Source organism: Perna viridis, chromosome 3 (genome assembly GCF_037379345.1).
Source record: "Perna viridis isolate PV_CMFRI_1.1 ecotype Kerala chromosome 3, ASM3737934v1, whole genome shotgun sequence".
Classification (NCBI taxonomy): domain Eukaryota; kingdom Metazoa; phylum Mollusca; class Bivalvia; order Mytilida; family Mytilidae; genus Perna; species Perna viridis.
Genome location: NC_142447.1, coordinates 31,536,378 through 31,560,419, shown reverse-complemented (window position 1 = coordinate 31,560,419; position 24,042 = coordinate 31,536,378). Strand labels below are relative to the sequence as shown.

At 31.0% G+C, this 24,042-nt stretch overlaps 1 protein-coding gene across 16 annotated transcripts in view; it reads right to left on the bottom strand.

Moving 5' to 3' along the window:
• The window catches only part of LOC148621865 (nucleolysin TIAR-like), an 86,718-nt gene that overhangs the window by 30,012 nt on the left and 32,664 nt on the right, over positions 1–24,042 (bottom strand). For 10 of the 16 annotated variants that reach the window (XR_015921249.1, XR_015921250.1, XR_015921252.1 and 7 more), the window contains 2 exons: positions 5,158–5,215; positions 1,994–2,081 (listed from right to left, as the gene is read on the bottom strand). Coding sequence is in view for 5 of the 16 variants with exons in the window: in XM_088576656.1 (XP_088432782.1) it covers positions 1,994–2,081; positions 5,158–5,215 (146 nt within the window). In the remaining 11 variants the exon portion in view is untranslated. Of the gene's footprint in view, positions 1–1,993; positions 2,082–5,157; positions 5,216–5,658; positions 5,799–7,580; positions 7,835–9,999; positions 10,054–19,167; positions 19,247–19,527; positions 20,186–24,042 lie in introns of those variants that run through there. The other 6 variants (XR_015921256.1, XM_088576660.1, XR_015921257.1 and 3 more) reach the window with 5 other exon arrangements.

The window sequence follows — 24,042 nt, the reverse complement described above, 5'->3', positions numbered from 1 at the left end:
CACTTTTCCCTTATAAGTTGGCCTATATGGCCTCCTTAACAGTACACAGAACTATTTCTTTTTACCCACAACTGCTTGCTAATGTAAACCATCAGACACAACTCCTAAAGACAAAATTAAAACACCATAAACAGCCAAATCGAGGAAATTAAAATTTCACTTAAAACATTTTTATGCCACTGTTGTAAGTCTTCACCACACCAATCCAAACATTCAAGTATTCCCAATCAGTAAATCCTAATTTAACTTATCAATGTACGTCAATATTCATTAAAGGCTATTTGTGTTTTCATTATCAGAGAAAAATCAAAACACAACTGTCTAACCGGTCTTGACAATTACAAATGATGATAGCTTATAATTCTGGGACGGAATACAAACGTACTCCACAATCATCTATCAGGATTATCTTCATATATATTAATTTCCTTCAAAATCTTACAAATGATAGGACATTTTATAGCCTTATTGGGTAGTAAACAGTGAAGGGATTCAGATACCATAATATATTATAAATGCCCTGACCCAAAATGTGATATTTGTTCTAAAAAGTGATTAAATTCAGTAAACAGAAAAATATATAAATGTGCTTACACAAAAAAAATATTGGTCAAAAGATACTGAACATCAATATATTGATGTATCACCACGGCTTTCTACATAACACCAAAAATATTCCAATCTTTCTCCATAAATAATCTTTATGACTGTTGAGACTAAGGTCTAAAAACCATACCAGGCCATTTACACATATATATATGCAAGAATGTTGCCAAAGAAAACAGAGAAGATCTAACTGATAACAATAGACAATTCCATCCATAGTCATTTGTAAAGAATAATAAATTTTGTGATCTCATTATAATGCCTACATATTATTTGGTTTGACCTGAAAAAACCATCACTGGTCAATTGATATAAAATGTTCTTTGACGGCACAGTGGATGCGGCACAGTGGATGCGTGATGAAACAACAACCTTTAAAAACAATTTTCTTTGTTCATTCACTATTACATTATAAGGAATTGACATAAAATAAAGAACTATAAATCCTGGATTAACTACCAGAGTATCGTGTCTCATTGTGAACAAAGATTGGACACAAACAAGACCATATACAATCAGATTACAGATCCTTTGATTAAAAATACTGATGGCAAACCTAGTCAATTTTACTTCCTTTTCCCCAAGACAATTGCTTTGTTGATGGGTTTGATTAAAATGAATTAGAAACCTGTAATTGATTAAAAACATTTCATAAGGATTATTTCAAAAGAAGGACAATTTCAAAGAAAAACAATGCAATATTCGTGTTTCAAAAATTAAATAAAAAAATTAATAAAAGTTAAATGGAATTCACTTTCTGTACTCTTAAAGCTTAAGTTCAGAGGTCTTTGGGTAAACTACAACAAAACCTGCATGTATTAATGACAAATTCTTAATTTTATACACAAGAAAACATCCCTTGCACAGAGTTTAAAATCCTCTTAAAACTGAGAGTACCTTTAAAACTTTTTCAAAATGAGAAATCAGAAAAATGCCTTTTTGGTTATTTTTAGTCAAGAAGTTAAGACTATTACATAACACTACAACACTGATGTGACCTCAGTGAGTTAACCTTTAGAGTATGAAATGAATTGTAGCTCATCAATCACACTGAACATAACCTAAGAAATCCAGAGAAAATACTGTCAAGTAACCCTAAAGGACAAAATATCTACATGATTTAGAAATACCTATCACATGAAACAGCCTTTGCAGGTATGTTAGAAGAATCATTCAGTTTTCTTATTCATCAGATAACTGTATTCCACATGTCAGAATAAAGGTATATAAGAACTCATAGTACAGAAAAAATAATTCTGAAATCATGCATAGAAAGAAAAGCCAAATTTAAGTCTTTGAGTTCAACTGACCAGAATTACAGAGATGTATCAGTTTCTAACAAAAGAGATGTTTGTTTACTAGATTAGAAATTTCTGTATATACTTACGAAATTTCACCAAATGGTTGAAAGGCTTCTTTTAACTGTTGCTGCTCCATGTCCATACTTAAGTCACCCACAAATATATGGTAATGTTCTAAAAAATAAATAGATTATTTCAATATACCAATGGGGCTTGTCAGTTTATTTATCATCTAAAATTTCTACTACTGAAGGCCTTCAAAATCAAAGACAATATTGTATTAAGATTCTACTTCTAAGTACCACTACAATTTTCTTTTTTGTGTTATAATATTTCCAAACTTATTTGAATTAAGAAATAGTTAAGTGCTGTATTTCCATCTCATTTTGATGCAGCGGTTTCTAAGAACAATCACACTCTATGCTTTTGAATGGGGAGTTCAAGGCTCATTCTTGTAAATTCACAATAATGCCTCATCTATGTTCTACAGTATTGCTACATATTTCCCTTATTTTTTTTAAATTCTGTTTTAATAAAGCTATTTTTCATATACAATAAAACCAGCCTAAACTGTACCCTGAATAATCAGAACACCTGTGAAAACTGTACCAAAATAACCAGAAAAACCTGCCTAAACTGTACCCTGAATAATCAGAAAACCTGTGAAAACTGTACCAAGAATAACCAGAAAAACCTGCCTAAACTGTACCCTGAATCAGAAAACTGGCCTAAGCCAGACACTTTTTGAAGTCTATTGGTATCAATTTTAATGTATTGTTATTCTGGGTAAATCAAACTCCTTAAACAAATTTCAAATCCAAATGAGATTTTGTTTAGATAGGTTTCTATGTATCTAATTCCAATTGAAAATGAATATTTCTTTTGGGGTATTTTTAGCTGCCTGACTACTTTCTATATCCTATTTCAACAAGGTTTTTTCTTAGAGAAACAGAATGGGTTTCCCAATGCCCAGCACTCTGTTTACTTTCTACAGTGATTACATCAATTCACGCCAACAAATTAAAATTTTTGATGATATAAAAATACCCTGTTATGTAATTTTATTGGAATAAGATTATAAAATCAGAAGTGTAGTTCTGTTCTGAGAGTCTCACTGCATATCAAAATAACTCCAGCTATAGATTAATATAGATGTTAGACAAGTTTATAACCAGGAAGACAGTTTATCATTTAATTCAAAGTGGTTCCACAGACCATTTACCATAAAATACAAATAATGAAACAATGAACAGAAATATTGAGTAGTTATAAAACTAATGCAGACTTTGAGATCAACAGAGATGTTGCATGTCAACAAAACATACATCACCGTAGTTGAAACTTATTAGGTTTGATCCCCTCATTATAAACACAGACTATAATATGTTACATTCATGCCAATTCTGGTTTAGTTCCACATATCCTTTCACTACTATTCTTTCCACTATCAACTGAATACACAGTATGTATTGCGGAATTTAGGATACTGCTAAAGGGACTCTTCAAAACTTGACAATGTTCATATATAGTAACAGCTTAGAAGAGGAGTACACATAAGTGTCATACAGGATCTTAGTCATTGATGATAACTTTGATGGAAATATCACAGGGACAACACCTGATCCCCAACTCCCACTACTTGAGACAGACTTCCGCCATTTTCCCCCAACTAATCTAAGTTACTAATGTTTATGGGTCTTTTGCATTGTTGCTATATTCTGATCATTGTCACATTTGTGTAATGAAAATAGAAGTAATTTTTACCATTGCATTCATTCCAACATTACCATCCAGTGTGGGCTATCCAGTTAATCATACCCTGAACTATGATGTGGACAAAAATAACTCCTTGACATTTGTTTTATCGAAGAGAGTCATTAATAGATCTCTTATTTTGATATGGACACAAATTCTTATCCATCTTATATGAAACAAATTACTGAACTATTGAAAATTTCTTAGTGTGTTCATTTTTTATTTTTACACATAAATAATTTCTCCTTCTAACCCTAAAACCATTATCAAAAAGTAATTTCCATCAAGAGACAAATGACAAAACTGGTATTTAAAACAATTCTGAGACAAAAACAAAGTTCTTGCTAATTTTTCATGATGACAGCATGTTCATTAGTGATCCAGAAAATCAGGGAACATTCCATTACTGGTTTCCTGTGTGAGTAACGGATTTCTAGGATAATAAACACAATTCTCCTAGCAAACAGATGTGACCCTCAACAAGATATTCCAAACAGTTTATCTAAATTCATCAATAACAGGATCAATTCCTTAGTGACTTATAGTTGGTTATAATTCATGTTCTTTTATCTATCCTACAGTTTCACTCAAGTGTTCACCAAGTACTTCAATATTGATTTAAATAAAGGTGAAAAATGAAAATAATATTAGGATGCAAGATGTTCATTCATTTTAGACTTTTTTCCTGTGTTTGGGTTTTAATTAAACAAAAAGGAAACAAACAAATAGAAGCATGATTTTAAATTGTAAAAAAAATACGTATTCTGAAAACTAAGCAAATGAACTTAGTTATAAATTCCTTATTGCAAAATTAATTTCTCAGAATTAGGCTTTTTAATTTAAAAACTAATTATGAAACTCCATCTTTTAAAAACAAGCAGATATTTATGGAAGGAAAATAAATTGAGATCTTAAATTGTAAAGTTGGTTAAACAGAAAGGTTTAATTTAAAAATACCCTTACCACTTTCAAAATTACATGTCTTTGTTTAGCAGATTAATAGTGTTTAGTTCAAAAGGAAAAACCTTCTATAAATTTCAAAAAACTTATGAGTTTTCATAATATTGTTTATTACATTTACATTTAAAATAAAAGTATAAAATATAGTTTGTTGATTACCCCTATAAGAAAGGTCATCTGACAGTCTATACAATAATACAGCATAAAACTTCAATAGGTCTATAAGAACATGTACAGATCTTAAAATGATATTGCAAATATCTTTCTTGATTAGGTTTATCTGATATTACTGTTAACAGACTGATCAGTTTAATATCTTTATTTTTCTATTGAAGACCTGTCAGAGTCTTGACATTTTTTCAACATTAAGAGTTAATAAATTTATACCTAAATAGTAGAAGTTCATGTAACTTAACATTCAAATTGAAAACATGTGAAATATAGAATTAAAAGGTTTTAATTTTTAAATATTTATGGCATTTTTTTTTCACATTCAACACAAAGATTTGAACAGTTCAGTAAGGTAAGTACATACTGCTTGTGTCCTGTTTAGGTTGACTACTAGGTGATGTGGCCCAATTCACTTTCATTTCCTGAAAAATAAAAATAATACATGTTACTAAGAGGAGCTGACACAAAGCCTGCCATCAAATCTCTCAATGAACAGATAGGACATGAAATGCTCTTTAACTATGATGAGACTGACAATAGCAAGTGTCAACCAGGTTTAAACAATTTCAAGGTCCAAAATATGAATTCCTTGAAATCTTCTAGCAATCATACAAAACCTTCAATCTTGACTTTTCTTTGTATGATCTAAACATCTATATTAGGAGTATGCTATATGGGAACCTTGTGTTTAATTATGCTACTGTTAAGACTTTGATAATTATGCTACCGTTTAGACTGTGATAATTATGCTACCATTTAGACTGTGATAACTATGCTACTGTTTAGACTGTGATAATTATGCTACCATTTAGACAGTGATAAACTACAGAAATGTTAGAAATACAACTTGTCAATGAAACTGTACCTTAGGTAGAATGTAATACATCAACTGAACTGAGCCATCACAATAAATTGGCTGCAGAAATAAATCAGATCCTCCTTCTTTTTCCATGGTCCCCCCTTTGTAAGTTAAATCCCTAGACCCTTGACACAGCAAGCCAACAAGTTGATCCCCGGGACTTATTAGTCATAAGGCCTTATCAATATGCATGAATTAAGAACAAGTGTAACATATGTATTTTGAACCATTGTATGGTGGCCATCTGGTTCGTGACAGCTTATTGTACAAGTATATGCTAATCTGAACATCAAATTAAATTCACTACACAGGACAAAGAATCACCCATATTTATTAATTGATTTTGTTGAGCTGTAACAAAAACATGATGGATTCGATTTGAGATTGTAATACCTGTACCTGATTGATTTCTTCTACTGTCCCTACAACATTACCTCAAAAATTAATTTCTACTGGATTTTGAGTGGTTAATTAAATTCTCCTATAATTAATTTTCCCTTCCCTATTAAAAACTGAAATATGAGCTGAGTGATCTATGGGTTTCATGAAATATTAATGATTTTATAATGATTATCTATGGCACCCAATAAGTAAACAATTTCATTCCGCTGTTGGCCATTTCTTACCATCAATTATAACAATACAACAGAGGCTTCATCTAACTTTACAATTTCAAGCAGAATTGTGAAAAAATAACAAGAACATTAACTGAAAGAGAATTTGACATAACTTAGATAAATCATGTTTTTAACACTACTGTGAGGATGCTCACTGGCTTTAACTCAGTTGCAGTTTTACAGGTGATGCAGGCAGAGCACGACAAGTTTCCTTTGTTTCTATCATCAGGCTTCAGTATTTTTGCTTATATTTACTTCACCACCTATATGGGTATTACAATAAATTTTCATTGCTATATCCTGCATATGCCTACTTTCTTAAATGAATTTTAATTTGGAAATAAAATTGATGTAAACAATCTCTTTATTTTCAGGCTGTTAAGGCCTCTATACTTCATTTCAATATCTTTAATGTAATTAATGTTCCTAAAATACCTTGATAATGGAACTATGAAATAAGCTTTATCATTTTACATCTAAGTTTACTTACATGATATGTTTAAACTTATTTACTTTCAGGGGATTGGGCACCAACCAGATGGTGCTTGTAATTAATCTGTATCCATTTAATGCTGATCTACTTTTCTATTTCAGCTTTCTATTAGAATTTTAACTTTAAAGCTAAGGTTTTTAAATAATGAGAATCTTAATAAGCAAAGAGAAGAAAGAGAAGGGTTAATGAACATTCTTCAAATCACTTTTTTTTTTCAAACCATTTCAAATATGAATAAGTATGGAGGGCTCTACTTGCATAAATCATGATATGGCTTTTATCCAACTATATATATAGACAAAATGACTGACAGTAAACTACAACAGTGTACAACTACCATCTCCAGACAATTCACTGTGTATCAATTTAAAACTTCATCCTCAGAAAAAGAAATCATCAGAACAATACCTCAACATTTCTTTGATCTCTATAATGCATTGTCAATGGTCATTACGAAGATTTATACATCTTACTTAGTAATGAAAGACTGTAATAGTTTGATAGGACTGAATCAAAGAAGTGAATTGATCAATTGATCAATGATTCCAACTGCCTATAATTGTTCAATTAACATAGATTGAGTATTGTAAACAAACACCAGTACTTGACTCTTGGGACTAGTGGTGACCATTTACTGAACTCTGTCAGTGTATGACTATGATTGAGTGTACAAGTCCCAAAAGTAGTCATGCCATCAACACAACTCTGATACCTACAAATAACTTTTGAAACACTGGGGACATCACTTATGTTTCAGGTTGTTTGCATTCTTTACTATAATGTGACTAAAAAAGCAGCATAAAAAATACCACCAGTACCTTGTAATATGAACTATCCAAGATAGGATAATGGAACGAAAAATCCATGGGAAATACCACACAATCCAATTCCAACATATCAGCGTTAAATGTTCAGCATTAAAAGGAGAAAAGTGTCAATGTAATCAGATTGGCATTAACATCAGAATAACATTACAATCACACTGAGCGTTAATTACTATCAAACACTCCAGCATTCACAATTCTACTTGGTGTCATTTACAAACAATCTGTTTCACATGAGTCAATTTTAAATTTCCTACTAAAATACTGCTCAGGAAAGGAGGAAGAAATATAATTTACGTCAAATAGTAAATCTCTTCAATTTGTCTAATTAGGAAGTTTCAGTCCAAAAATCAACAGTTTAATAATTTACACCTTCCTTATAGTAAGAGGGTTGCTAATAATATAAAAGGCAACCAGGATGCAGATCTACAAAATTCTCACCATCACAGCAGCCCCACCAATGAGACTCAAGAAAAATGGACACAATATAAGAAATACATATTTTCTGTCATGATTTGAACTAAATATGTGTTTAGTATGTCAGCTACTAATGTAAACTTCACATGCCAAACATACCATTCTCAATATAAAGCCATAATAAAAAAGAGTGGTCTGTCATAACAGTTCAATGCCTAAGCAAGGACATAAAAAAAAAACAACTTGTAATAGACAAAAGACATCTGCACATCATCAACTATTTTAATGTTTTCAGATTTTCATTTTGACTTTGAATCTTTTGCAACAATAAAAGTTAGCAACAAAATTTAAACACCCAATTAAATGGTTCATGAAACTTTTCAATGTTTAAGAAAAAAAAAAAGTTAAAAAGAACTGCAAAGACCAATGTCAATACCTGATGAAAGATGGCAAAAAAAATGAATTTCTAAGAAACTTAGATGATATCATTTAATTCTAATGTATCCCATCACACCAGATTCCACAAACCATTACAATTAATTGTCCTTGTCACTCTTACTTCACAGAGATTCTCCCAACGATTTCTCTCCCAGGAATGAAAAATCAGAAATAAAATGGAGTTTATTGTTCAAACAAACCAAGATAACTTCAAAAACATAAAATAGCAAAAAGCATGAAAGCTTTACCAATCAGTATGAAATCAAAGAAGTATTAATGGCAGCCACGCAATATTAAAATATTATTGATCATTCCAGTTAGATTTATCTTCTTTGGCACACTTAACATGAGACAATAGAAATAAAATAAAAACTGTAAGACAACAAAAATAATCTTTCTTCCATCTTTCTATGTTCTATGCTCTTTTGTTCTTTTTTTATATATTGTTTCACCCATATATTATATTGTATTATATTATTATAAATGTTATAGTGTATGAATTAAAATGGAAGTAAAATTATAAAATAGAACTTATTTATGCATAACAAGACCAATTAAAAGAATCTTTTTACACTAGCTAGAACCTTTTCAAAGGGTTGATTTAAGATGAAATCTGAATCTCAATACAAAAAATGCTTTGGTTGACAAAGATACAGAAAGACTGTTGACCGACATAGACAGACTGTTGGTTAATGCTTAAAGACTGTTGACTGACAAAGAGAGCCTGTTGGTTGTTACTAAAAGACTGTTGACTAACAAAAATGGCCTGTTAAATAAATCAGAAACTGTTGTAGATGGTTGGCACAGAAAATGTTATGGTTGGTTGGTTGATTGATAGTGCTGTTGTTGACCGGTTCAAAGGTGTTGTATAGGGTCGGTACAGAGAATGTTGATGATGATTGGTACAGAGATGATGTAGATGGTGCTGCTGTTGTCTGGTACCAAGAATTGCTGCTTTTGTTTGTACAAAGAACTTTTTGTTGGTTGGCAAAGAGAAGGTACAGAGAAGTCGTAGATTGTTGATACAGGGAATGTTGTTGCTGGTAGGTATAGAGAATGCTGTGTTGATTTCTACAAAGAACTTTTTTGTTGGTTGGCAAAGAGAAGGCACAGAAATGTTGAAGTGGCTGGTACTGGGAATTCCTCTGTTAGTTGGTTTAAAGAATGCTGCTGTTTATTTGTACTGAGAAGGTTGTTGGGGCTGGCAATGAGAATGCTGTTGTTGAATGGTACAGAGAAGGCTGTTATTGGTTGATTCAGAGAAGGTTGTGTTACTATTAATTGCAAAAGAAAGGCCTGTGGCTGATACAAAAATGGCTATTACCTGAAACAGATAAAAGATTCTGTTTATACAGAAATTGGTTTTTGATGATTAGAGAAAGGCTTGCATCAAATACCAACCAAGGACACAATTAAGACAATAAACATGGGAGATAATAATGAATGCTGGGAATTACAAGATAATGTCAATAAAACAACAGGATAAAGTAGAGTTGTGAAATTTACAGTCCAATTTGAAAGTATTACTGAAAATATGGGCCTGATGACATTATCTTACCTTCAGTGGAACAGTTTGTGTAGCAGTCTCAGTCAACATCACAATATAATTAAACACAGAAAAAAATCTAAAGCTTTTACAATCCCATGTTATAGGCAGATATGATAAATATAAGTTCTCAGAGAAAGCTCAAACTCTGAAAACAAGTGAACAGACACTTATAACTTGCAACAGTTACCGAATCCAACACCAGGCATGAATAATGACGAAAATTCTTTGAAGATTGTTTTCTCATGGGTATTTAGACACACATTAGTGTTATTGATATGGAGAAATACAGGGTATAATCAATAGATATTCTGGCTCATCTCCACTCCTATAGATCATATTTGGTCAATATATAGCCAAGTTTGGAAAATGACCTTCAATGCTGGACTATGGTTACATTGGACATTCCTGAAAATCAACCATCATATTTATTTAGCATGGCCAATGTAAAGTAAAAAAAAATACAGCAAATAAGAAAACCAAACAAAAAGTAAGGCATTAATGAAACATTAAGTGTGGTGGGGTTTAAAATTAGAAGAAGAGAGGTATTCTGTTCTTCCTATACATTGTCAGGGTCTGGCAAATCTTTATCAAGTTTTAAAAATTCACACTTTCCTGAATAGAGTTCATAATTCAATGCAAGGCTGATAACCATTGAGACTATTTGGAAAACCTTTTTTTTCTCTCAAACTCCAGAAGCCAGCTCAGTAATCATGTCTGACAGTTTTAACAATTAATTTGATGGAATGTGAGTGAAATTGATGAATCGTTACAACATAATATGACATGTATTCATACAAATTAATTCATTCAATATATTAACTCTTAATTCAATTATAAACTCCCCTCTGTTCAGGATCTAATTGTTAGACATGGAATCAAGAAATTTTATGGATGAAGCAATCCAACCAAATTCCAACAATAAGAGTTTTATTTCTCTCAAGAGAATGGACTTTAATTCAGTTTCTATCCAATGAATTGTAACATTGGCAGGTTTAACACACCTTAGTAGGATGACCCACATCAAAACAGGCCTAAGATACTAACATCTAGGGACAGTTCAATATGATTAAAATCTAGTATAAATATTGTTAAACAATACTCATAGGAATCATCAACTCACATTGAGATAAAAGGATTTTGATTTCTACAACTGTCAAACCACAATCAAAAATTGCTTTTTATATTCAATTGAATGATTTTGATTGTTTTAATTTTCTATATGACGAGGCTGCAATAGATTCCGACAAGTTCTCATCAATCCAGAAAAACTACTGTCACAACCATTGTTGTAATTTGGACTGCTGTCGTAATCTAATGAATCATGGATAATAAAGTTTTCATATTTCACTTTATACAGTTCAATAACATAGCTTTATTCTCTGTTAATTGTGCACTTTGATAATATCAATGACATTGAAAGAATTTTTATACACAGCATTCCAAAGATCAAAATACTGACTGATGGTATTGTTTAAATTCAAGTGCAAAAAATATTGCCATAATTTTTTTTTTTATCAAGCCTTTCTACTCATCATTTACTCAAAAAAGAAAAATGAAAAAAAAAAAGATATATGCATGTTATACATAATCCGAATTTATTGTTTTATGTTTTTATTGTCGTGAAAAATGTGAAATTACATAAACCAAAATTTTACACCAATAGGAAATACCAGTGCTTAATAGATATCTCAGATTCAAAATCCTAATTTGTTCTAAGACAATAAATGCACACAATAATTTCCTAATTTACAGTAAATCATTTTTTTTAAATTTCTATAGATTAAGAGAGTGCATACATGCTATACTTATAGTTGACAATACATGATGACACAATATTGATGTATGACAGTTAGAAGTTGTTCCTCTTACTTAGAGAAAATTTAGGTTCCGGAAGGGAAAAAAAGGAAGATACATGGCTTACTTACAGAATTAGTTCCAAACCATTCACTTCAAGAAATAAACAATATAACTTTTTATCATTCTTATTCATACAGGAAGAATACCAACAGGATAATTAAATAAACCTTATAATCAGAAAATACTCTCTAGACTTGTACCTAAAAGTGTGTAATCATTGACAAAGAAGCAGTAATTGAATGAAAGATATGAAATCACACCTTGTAGATAGTAATCACTACTAAGTAGCAGAAAATAAGAAAATATTTCAAAGTATCTCATTATACACTGACTGGTTTAATTGAGACATGCATTATTCATTAGAACACATCACTAATATCTGAGATCAAATACAGTTGATATTCTAAACAGGAATAAATCTTTTATGAAGTCATTTACAGGAATAAACCATACAGTGCTTGCTAAGCTTATAATAACAAGCTTGCTTCTCTTTTACTGGAGGATTTTTGCCATACAGAGAAAGACCATAAAAAAGGCTATTTCATCATCAGCATGAAAATTTAAACAAATAAATCATAGGATACAGAATAATACTATAAAAAATCTAATTCCTCTAGTTTTAAATTGTATCATTGCTTAGAACACAGAGCTTGATAAATTTATCATTGAAGTATTGATTGGTAATAAAAAATCTAAAATGTCAAACTGCGCTACTTAAATTTATCAAATTACAGACCATTAAAACACAGTATTGACATTACAGACAGGAAAACAGATGAAAAAAAAAAAGAAAGAGAAGTTGGGTCTCCAGAGGTATGAGGAATCTACTGTTTATTAAAACCTACATGTGAAATCATCTCTCTATTTTTCTATCTGCATAATATGTCATCTCATCCAATGAATAATTTATATATTTTTTTTAAGTGAGAACATAAAATGAACAATATCCAAAACTATGACATAATACTACCTTTCTATAAAAATTGAGAACCTGAATTCAATGCTTCAATAACCTTATTCTAAACACGATTTCTCTCTTTTTTTTCAAATTCTACTTGGCAGCAACATAAAGCCTTGAAGATTTAATGCACAATTAAAATTTATGATGTTTTACATGGGTAGGTTCTAGCGATAGTATGTTTGGCATGAAATGGGAAACCAATCCAATGACCAACTTTCCACTGATAATACAACTGAACAGACAACTTCCATAATTATGCAAATAATAAAATATTTATAAATTGCTGTTCATAAAATTTGAATGTTCAAATTTACCAATGACATTTAATCTTCTAGCTGCTTTGCACGAACTAAATTTAAACAGGTCTAGGAAATTTTGTAGCTTTCAAAAATTATCTTTTAAAATAACTTATCTACAATTTGATGCCACCTTCAGTTTTTATAACTGAATAAAGAAATATCAAGACAAGGGACACAAAACAAAAAAAAATAACTATACTCTAATGATAGATTTAAACACTAAAAATCAAGTAATGGTTCATAAGGACACATCCATTGTTGACCTGGGAAAGGCTTAGGCATATAGTACTAATGGAACACAGAATACTATGAAGTATATTTTACATATTTACTTTTTGTTGTTATGTACCGTTGCTTGTTATATCAGAACATACTATGGGCAACACAAACACTGCAATGGATAAAGAATATTGACACATCATTACTGTCTTCACTGGGAATATTTGTATCCTTAAAGACAGCCAATCCACCTAAAAGCCAAATATTCCATCCTAGTGCTTCAGTGGAGTAAAATGACCATTTATCTTCCAGATAAAAGATAATTTAAAGCCATCAAGAACAAATTGCTATGTATTTTTCTTTTTTTTCCAAGACAATGGCTGGCCATCAGGGGCTGTTGTTGACAATATTGTAGGACATAAAGCTGATGACAAAACAGATGTGTCAATGAATTGATGAGTAATAATACATGGTTAATGGTCAAATTATAGCAGTCCTCTCCTCTTCACCATGGACAGTCTAAACCAGGAAATTATCACTGTATAAAATTACATCTCTATAATCAGTACTTAACAATAGACTTACACAGACAAAATGTAAAACTCTTGTAACAGCATCCTAGGGGGATACTAAACTAACAACTGTATACACAGTGCCAAGTGTTTACTGAAGCTGAAAGTCAAACATGAAAATCCATTAACAATCTTTAATGACTGCAGTATATACATTATCACATTGGAACCAACCTAACACATCCACAGGTTTGATCCTGTCTCCACAATATTTTGCCACATTCCTTTGTATTATCTATACCTCACCTCCAAAGAACTTGATACGATAAGACCATTTTATTGGTGTGATATCACTTTTGGAGGTGAGAACTTCTTTCTCACCAGAATTGCTGCAGTAGATGCAGTTCTTACATAACAATAATGACACCTTATTTTCTAACAGTGTTCCAGTTTATAGCTAATAGCAACACAGAATAAATCATGTTAACAATATTTTGCTTTTTATAGCAGACAGTCTTAAGGCAAACAGCATTAAACAATTAAGCTAACGCCATCTGTAAATTAAAAGAATAAAACGTAAAGAGAACCTTCTCCTATATTAATAAATATACTAAAAAAATCTGGTCTGATTACACAGACAAAAATAAGTTTGTCAGAAAAGACTAGGAGATAAGAAGATGGTCTCAAAACCAGCAGCAAAACGTTTCCCTGAAAACCATGCAGCATGAAAATGGTCTGAAAACTAGGACAGCTAGGCATAGACATAATGACATGACATGACAATTAGGACAACAGAGAATAGTTTTAAATACATGGGCAGATAACCAAGGACAGGACTACTGTGACAACAAGGCATAGATTTATAGACATGGGCAACTAAACAGATATCACTACTGGGACAACAAGGCAAAGATTAAAAGACATGGGCGGCTAAACAAAGATAGGACTACAGGACAACAAGGCAAAGATTTAGAGACATGGGCTCCTAATCATTGATAGGACTTACTAGGACAACAAGGGAAAGATTTAAAGACATGGGCTCCTAACCAAAGATAGGAAATGGGATACAAAATGGCAGCAAAAAGATATATTACACTAAAACAAATGGATACAAACAAAATCAAGGAACCTGGTGCCAGTTTCACAAAAAGTCATAAGTGTAAAATCGATCATAAGTAATGACGTCATAAACTAAAATAGCATTGTGACGTCATGATTTACGATCAATTTCACACTTCTTGTGAAACTGATGCCTGGGCAGCAAGGAATAAGTTGGAAGATAAGAGCAGTCAATTAGAAAAAAATATTTATGTAGTATTTCAGTGATTAATTCCTGTTTTGTCCATGGATATCAAAAGAAATAAAATAAGTCAATGGATGGTATTTATAATTTGTAAAAAATTTACTGCTGACACCAGAAATAGCTATACATTTTCATGACTTTGCCAAATATTACAACACATTATTTGTTCCATAACATAACGACATATAAAGACCAATCCCTGGAGAAACCTTCATTTGATGAGGAAGTCTTTCAGCTTTTAATGTAGTTTTTAGACCCAAAGGCTATTCTAAAATATTCATAACACTGACAACAACAAATTGTTTTGGGACCAAAACTTTTTTCTGACTAACAAAATTAATAACATCTAAAATAAAGAGACTATAAATGCTTTGTGTTTGTTGCTTGGTTTATTTGTTTTTGCCCCCCAAAAAAATCTATCAGTAGTGCCAAGAGGAAAGCATAACAAAATGTCTGATCAAGGTAGAAAAGGATAATGCCATTGAAGTACTGGATGAACAATGAAATAGGATAGTCCAATAACACTTATAATATTCATTGTAATATGCAAGGCTTACATAAGCATAGATCTGACATAATTTATACTGCTAGCATAGATACTACAACATAAGAAACAATACAGGTAAACAGTTGGACCTACTAGGTTCATTGTCATGACCTGGACGGTAACATCAACCTTATCAAAATGTATCCAGGAAAGAAACAGGAATGCAGAAATATATTACAATGAAAAGGCGCGATAATATTCAATATCAGTAACAACATCACAGGCTGCTTTACATAATTGCATCCAAGCGCATTGATGTGATTAAATGTATTTATGATTACCATGAGAAATATTCACTTTTTTCGTTATTTGCTGTAGAGCCCATTAAAGGTTACATCATTTTTAACAGGAAAAATAGGGAGAAAAAGTTGTGTCAGAACAATGTGTAAAAGGAAAAATAAACGAAGGCTTTAAATGGTGTGTTGAAAATACATGAAGTCTGTTTACAGTGTTGCAAAAGAAAACAATATCATTAAAGTAAAAAAAATAAAATAAATCTAAAGAGCAAAAACACAAAAGTTAAGTATCACGGTCTACAGAAGTACAGTGATAATTGCTTTCTACACTAATGAATGAATTGACTATTTAAACAGGTCTTCCTTTTAAAAAAGATTGCCAATTATCGTGAAAGGTTTCTAAACATTCCAGTAATAGTCTGATTACACAAGACCAATGCTATGCTAATTATTTTAATTAAAACCTCATTTCTAAACCCAACAAATCACACAATCAACTGTTGACAAGTTTGGTCCTATCTTAGGCTTGGACAAAGAAATTAGAAATACTATTACCAAACACACTGTAAAAGTCAACAGATTTTGACAAAACATTATTTCCAATAAATTTTTGAATGATTGATGTTATTTCTATTATTGATGTGTTTGTGTTCCTCAGTAGACTTAACTGTTTGATTTTATTTTTTAAACATCAGTTTCTATAATCTCAACAGATTTGAGTTGATTTTTTTATTGTACTGGGGGCATCAAATTTAATTTAATTTTCAAATTGAGAGTATAATTTTGATAATAGTTGAACCTTTTAAATATGTCATATACATAACCTTGAGACTTTAACTCATTGTGATCAAAATTATATTTAATTTGAAGTGCTTTATCTAACAAGTTGAACTTAACACTTAGAAAAAAAAAAATTCTTTGGAACTGAACTTCCATCCAACATATGCTACTAATCCAAAGATTGTTGGAAGTCCAAAGTAGATTTTGTCACCACACATGTCACCAACACTTATTGAAACTTACAGGGGCAGAAAACATATTTGGATTCATGTAATTCTTAGATTCTGTACCCAAGCATTTATAAGAATTATGATGGCAACAGCCTGTTTATATGTGCCAATTATACATAATTTCTACATACTTCTTTTTTCTGCATAGTAAATGATAAACTTTCAAATAGTAAAATTGATAACACCAAAGTAGGTTATTGATATAGAGAAATGTTAAAGACTAAAAAGTACAGAACATGGCCTTTCTTGGCTAGAATGTGAAACTGGTAGATCACATTTCATGGAACACTCACACTATTGCTCCTTGGCTGTTTTGATACTACAGCCCAACACATAGTATTTCATACATGCAAACATTTAGGTTTATAAATGTGTATAAAGATAAATGAGGAAATTAATGATTGCTACTCAAGACAATGAGATTCCTCGGTTTCTGATAAAAAATAGCTATGTAAGCCATAAATTGGAATTAACCTCCATGGCATAATAAGAACTTGTAGCTCTAAAAGTAGATTAGGAGAACCTCATTAACCTGTATATATCTCTGGGGAACAATATCATCCTGAGAAAACAAAAACCTTAATACAGGCAATGTTTAAGGAGTGAGATGGTTACAGCATTAATCATGTTAGAAATATACCATAAGTCTGTTGTGCCCTTAAGTGACATTATTTTCTGATGGTTCATAGCATATTCATTGAAATGTACCAATTTTTTTTCCTTTTCCTTTCTTCCTATAGAATGTAAGTTTGACCAACTACAAAGACTATATATCTTACATTTTATAATAACATTTTAAGGTATATCACTAAAGTTTGTTGTTCTACCTGAATCCTGAAGCCAACATATGATCAGGTAAAAGGTGTACCTGATTAGTCTATATGATGACCTTAACAATTCATTTCATTTAAGTAAAATTTTTATTTCCCTTTCAAACTGAATGACATGATTTGTCTCTATTTCCACCCTATTATCAATGATAAATCCACACATCCCAGTCTTGGTGAAGTAACACACCTACAAAATTAATACATCAGTCGGCGAGTTGGCAAAGTGATATTAGTAATGAAATTTTGATGAAGACATTTTATGTTTAACAGTCTAGTGTACTATAAAGTAGTATTTACAACTGGTATATAGATTTAACCAAGGTCAGCCTGATCATCAATGGAGATTATACTGAATTCAAATCAAATCCTTCTATATACTCACAATAACACAAGACATTAATTCCACTTCTTCAGTGCACATCAAAATTTAAGTAGAAAATAGTATATTGCATCATTTCAGTTCTTATAATATCACTATTCTTTTTTATTACAACTGATAAGTGGAATTCATAGTAAGATATGTAGATAGTTCATTTTAAAACATATAATGTAATAAGTATCTTGTTCTGATAATTTTTTGTTGTAAAGATACAAGTGCATAACTTCAGTTTCATCTGTTGTAAAAATGAAAGATCATTGACTCATTGAGAGGAATTATAAATATCATTACAATTTACATTTGATTAAGCATAAAGGTCAACTGAGGATTTCCTCATGAGTGAATGCTTCAAACCAATTCTAGTTTTTATGGTGAGTTGCTCATAATCAACTTCAAAAGGACTTTTCTACAAATCAATTTACAGCTCATTGTTAACCATATTAAAACAGACTGGAACACACTGCCCACAGGGAAAATAGGCGAAAATTATTCTCAACATAATTTTCACAAACAAGGATGTCGATTCTCACAATTAGTGAACTATCAGAAACATATTGACACACAAAGTGCTGTAAAAACAGCCAAATCTAGCTCCAAGCACAAGGAAGACATGTTTAGACCTAAAATCAAAATTAATGGCTCTAAATTATTCTATTTAGAATCTTTAAATATTGAAAAGATTTGTGAACATATTTACTTTTCTATGCCCATAACATAAAACCTCTTTTTCAACCTTTTCTAAACATTTTAATAGGTTGTATTATGTAATCATGGGTCACTAATCATGAAAGCTATAGAGATCATCCAAACTTCTATTTTCCTATTCATTTAAATCAAAAACAAATCTAAATTTAAACCCACTTGGTTGCATTGAGAAAGAATTTTTATTTCCAAGTATTACAAAACAGCGAGTTTTAGACAACTTTTTCTGAAAATGATTCTACTTCTCTACAAACAACGTTTATTAACGTAAATTTATTTCAACGGAAAATGTTCATGTTCAAAAATAGAAAAGCAAACTAACCATCATTCACTCCTGCTGGGACCAGATCAAATAAATCCTTTAAGTGGCACTTGAAGACACGTTCTCCCAAAACTGAATTACACTGAAGTACACATCAGAAGTCGCATCACAAGTTATGCAACGTTAAAGAATACTTAAGTAAACCTAATATGTTACAACTGCAATTTTAAATACGTCATTTTATGGAAAAATCTTATACTCTTTTTTTCCAATAGCATGTACCAATTGAAACATCATTATTAAAACTCTATTTCAGAAAAAAAAAACATGAAAAGAAAAATATTTCAAATTCCATTAATTCATAATCTGGAAAAAAATAAAAAATAAAATTAATTAATGAAATATATAAGTTTGTCTTACCATAAGATCTGATTGTTTAATCGCTAATGGAACATATTGGACGTAATATTGGTATGGGTGCATCCTGACACTATTGCCACCGAACCTCCGCAGATTGACAATGGGTTTTATCCTAGGTGCTAATGGGGAGGCCGAGGCTAGCGCTGCTATCGTACTGAATTGATCCAGTCTGACGAACTCCACTCAACAATCAGCTCAATATTTCTCCGATCAGGTGAGCCTGTGTCAGCTTTCTAATAATCTGTTCAATATTCTTTCACTTTTTCATTCACACACGGCTGTCGGACAATTCCGTTGTTATTATTAAGAAGATTAGCACTGTAATTTTCTTTTTTTCAACTATGGTCTTGAAAAAGAGCGACACATTAATAACTAACTATTAGTATAATGAATGCTAATGTTTTGGAGTTAAATCTGGTAATTACTTCCACAACTGGCTACATGACTGTCTGTTGGAACGCCATAGGTAAGAAGTCGACAGAGGGTATGAAAAAGGTGACGACGTGAAATGTCCTCGGGTCCTTACTATCAGACTGAATCATCCAAAAAGTCCTGTTATCCAATCATTCAACCATGATCATATTTAGTTCCCAAGGAAAACTGTTCAACTGTGACTGAATTTCATACATTTGAAACGAAATTGAAATTACCTTTTTAACCAATGCACTCAACTATCCATATTGTGCTTCATATATTATTAACTCTGAAAACATTTAAATATCGAGTTGCTTTTGTATGTTTTAACATTTCACTGGCTGCTTTAAATTTTTGATGAAAACTTCCATAATAATACATAAAAGGGGATTAGGACTATAAAATGAACATATAAAAAAGAGCCTAAAACAGATTAATTCATTTCTTCTGCAATTGGTGGCTGTCCCCTAGGAAACAGGAACCATGAAAATCATATTTCAACGTTGGTAACATTGACATTAATCTTTGGTCAAACATGAATGTCAATAGACCACAATGGATGAAAAATTCAAAGTTAATAATGACAGAATCTCTTCAGAAGGAAAGATATTAATCATACAATATCTACTGGGAAAAAATCTCCTTTTCAACTTGACAATGTCTTTAACTTATCCTCCTTCAGATTACACTTTTTCCCCATGTTAATCAAATTCTAATATTTTAAAGAAAGTTAAGGAAGACAACTACAGAAAAAAAAATGAATGGTGTAATCACACCTATATCTTAAGAATTGGCAGGTGGGATAATCTAGCTTTAATATCCAGGAAAATTAGACTACAAGCCATGAGGACTTGGCCACATGGAAAGGTTCAACATTCAACATCACAAGACCTTATCAAAGATCTTTCATCTTCAATAAAGTTTCATAAAAGCACACAATCTAAATGAAAACTCCGTCAAAGGGTCTAGCTAAGAATATCTTCAGCTTTCTAAAAATGCTAGCCATAATTAAAAGATGAATTCTCTGTTAATGGCTGCCTCCATCAGAAGCCTTAAAAACCAGAGTTTTCATCCATACTATATTCTATTCAATTAAGGAGTGGATGATATTTGGAAAAAGAAAAGGAAAAAAAATTGAATAGTTTTTTTTTTTAATTTATTTCATATCAAATCAACTCAACAGCATTTTTGAACTAATGTCTGGATAATGATATAAAAGTATATACCAGTATGATTCCCATGCAGTTAACAGGGACATTTTCCAAGCAGTTTTGATTTTTCCACCATTTCTAACTGTAATTCTAGTATATGAGAATATTGTAAATAATGTCTTAACAGAAGATAGTCATCATTATTTTATTAATTTAATTGTATTTTTTTGCCTGGAAGACTCCTTCCTGTACATGTTAGTGTCAAAAAATTAACTTATAATGAAAACATCCTAAAGATATTGTACAACTGGGATTAGTACTTCAGACTTTTATAACTGCAATAAATTACTGAAATATTGCAATATTTTTTAATATTTATTTGCAAAAAGATCATCTTTCATATCTTAGTATCAGTAATTAGAGAGGGTGTTTGTTTAGTTCATTGTTTCTCTATAGAACTCTTCCACTCCATTTCATTTCAGATCTAACAATAACTTTATCTACAGAATACCACTATGGACCATGCAGCATAAACAAAGCCTGAATAACAAAACACTAATGGTTTTTTTTACAAAGCTTAGTGCTTTAATGGCTTTTAGCAAACTCATTTAATACATTCAATGACACTCAACAAGGATTTTCCAAAACAACTCCACATTAAAGCTCCATATTAATTCACCAAATGTCCAATATGTAACATGAGAATAACATACTCCAATGGTGATCCAATACCTATTATAATATTTAGTAACACATGTTCAGGCCAAATGGTAATAATATTAATCGGATAATTAATTGATTTGAGTGAAGCATCAAAATATGATCACAAGTGCTGAATAAAATTTTATGTAACAAAGTATCAAAGCAGTGTTCGAGAAAGGATTTTTTTTTCAAATTAAGGTTTCCACGGGAAAACTCCAAATGAAGACTAACTTTCCCACCATCATACTTAACAAATCCTTTAAGAAATTCAAGCTTTCTACTAACTAATGGGAAAGAAGAACATAATAACTTTCTCAAATCAAAACTACACTTATCCCAAGTGTGGGTAAAGTAAAATCCCAGAACACAGCAAAGTTATTGTGATGTTTTGGTAGTTCCCTGTACACGTAATTCCACTTCCGAAATTAAAATAACCTTGATATATATAAATAATGCTTGCATTTGCAGATATGATAAAACAGCATGGAGAAATACTTCTTTTTCACCCTTAACAGTATTCATGGAATGTTCACTTATTAAAAACCTGTTTTTTTCTTCTGTCTGCTTTGTTTGAAAGTTAATGTTACCGTTTATTAAAATTATACTTCATTGGAACTTTTTTTAACAGCCTTAACCAAATATGATCAATACTGTCAAATAGGAGCAACAGGTGTGCACCAATTGTAATCAAAATATAATTAATTATATTCTTTATGAAATAATATACATTCTATGATATCTGCACCATCTGTTATCGTTTTAATCAAGATCAGAATCGTAAGCTTAATAGAAGCAAATGTGACAACAATACTTGCTACAGTTAGATTGAAGGATGCAGTATTCAATATGTAGTAACTTGAAATCAATTAAAACCATAACGAACCCACCTACTCACATAAGGTATGTGAATTGATATCCATTACTCAAACATTTTTCATGTTTGGACAGATATTTATCAGAACTTTATTACAATTATTTTCTTGGCTTAGGCAAATATCTTTTTATTCAATGTTCAACCAAATATCATCTCAGCATCTAAAGGGCTGCAGGACAGAAGGACAGGAAAAGTATAACTATATATATATGTCACAGCTACTTGGTAACAATGGCATAACAAGATCCAGGTAAATCATAAACTACAAAGCACCTGACAACACCTAGAGACTAGTGACCACAAGTACCTTATTTCTGGGCATGTTAATAGTAAGGCATTTAACCATGAATTAATAAGGAGCAAGAAACAAGCTACATTTCTAATCATCTATGAATTATCAATAGAATTCCAAGTAACAGGTGTCAGACTGTTACCTCCAATACCTGGCCTAGAATGATTACTTCTTCCTACCACTTGGTTTGGCTGTAGGTAATAACACCTGAGCAAGTCAGTTACCAGAATATTTTTATTATACTAGAACATACTTACTTTAACCACTTTTACCATTATGAACAGTATAAAACAAGCCCTATGACTACAACATATGTACAAGAACACTGCCCATGATTTTAGCCTTAACAATTCAATTTTTTTCTTATCCAGTTTCCATCTGTCTGAAATGGATTAAAATATTAAAAAGCTGCATTCTTAAGTCACCTTTCTCTTTAAGATGGACTTAAGCAACAGGTAAATAATAAAATATAAATCATTACTCATATCCTAAAAATTATTTTATAGGGAGTAAGAAATCCAGTTCAAATCATTGAAAGAAAATGCTTACTTATTCATGTACAACAAATTAGAAAGTTGTTTGTGGAAAAACTTTTGGTATACTTAACTCAATCCCATGTTATATTTGTATATTCTCAAATAACAATTAGCAGAACACAAATTTGACAAGCTAATCAATTTTCTTATTAAACAACAATAGGATCATATAATGTGTAGGAGTATACTCCCCAAGCAAAGGCTAAAATTATTCTTCTTCATTGGATAAATTTGATTTTATAAGTACTGTAAAAGATGATTAATAATAAATCATCCCCCTAATATTATAAAAATAAATCATATCCCTAATATTATCCCATTGATGGTATAAATATAGTTATATTATAGGAACTATCTTTAGTACTATTTCTGACCACATGCAATTCTACAACAAACATTTCTTAGAAAGCCACAGATTTTCGTCGTGCAAAAGCCACCAATATACTCAAATATTCTTATTATACAAACAGAGTTTTGGTAAGCCATATCATCTATTACCCATGAGAAATATCTACAATTATCTTTTGACTGCAAAAAGTCAACTTA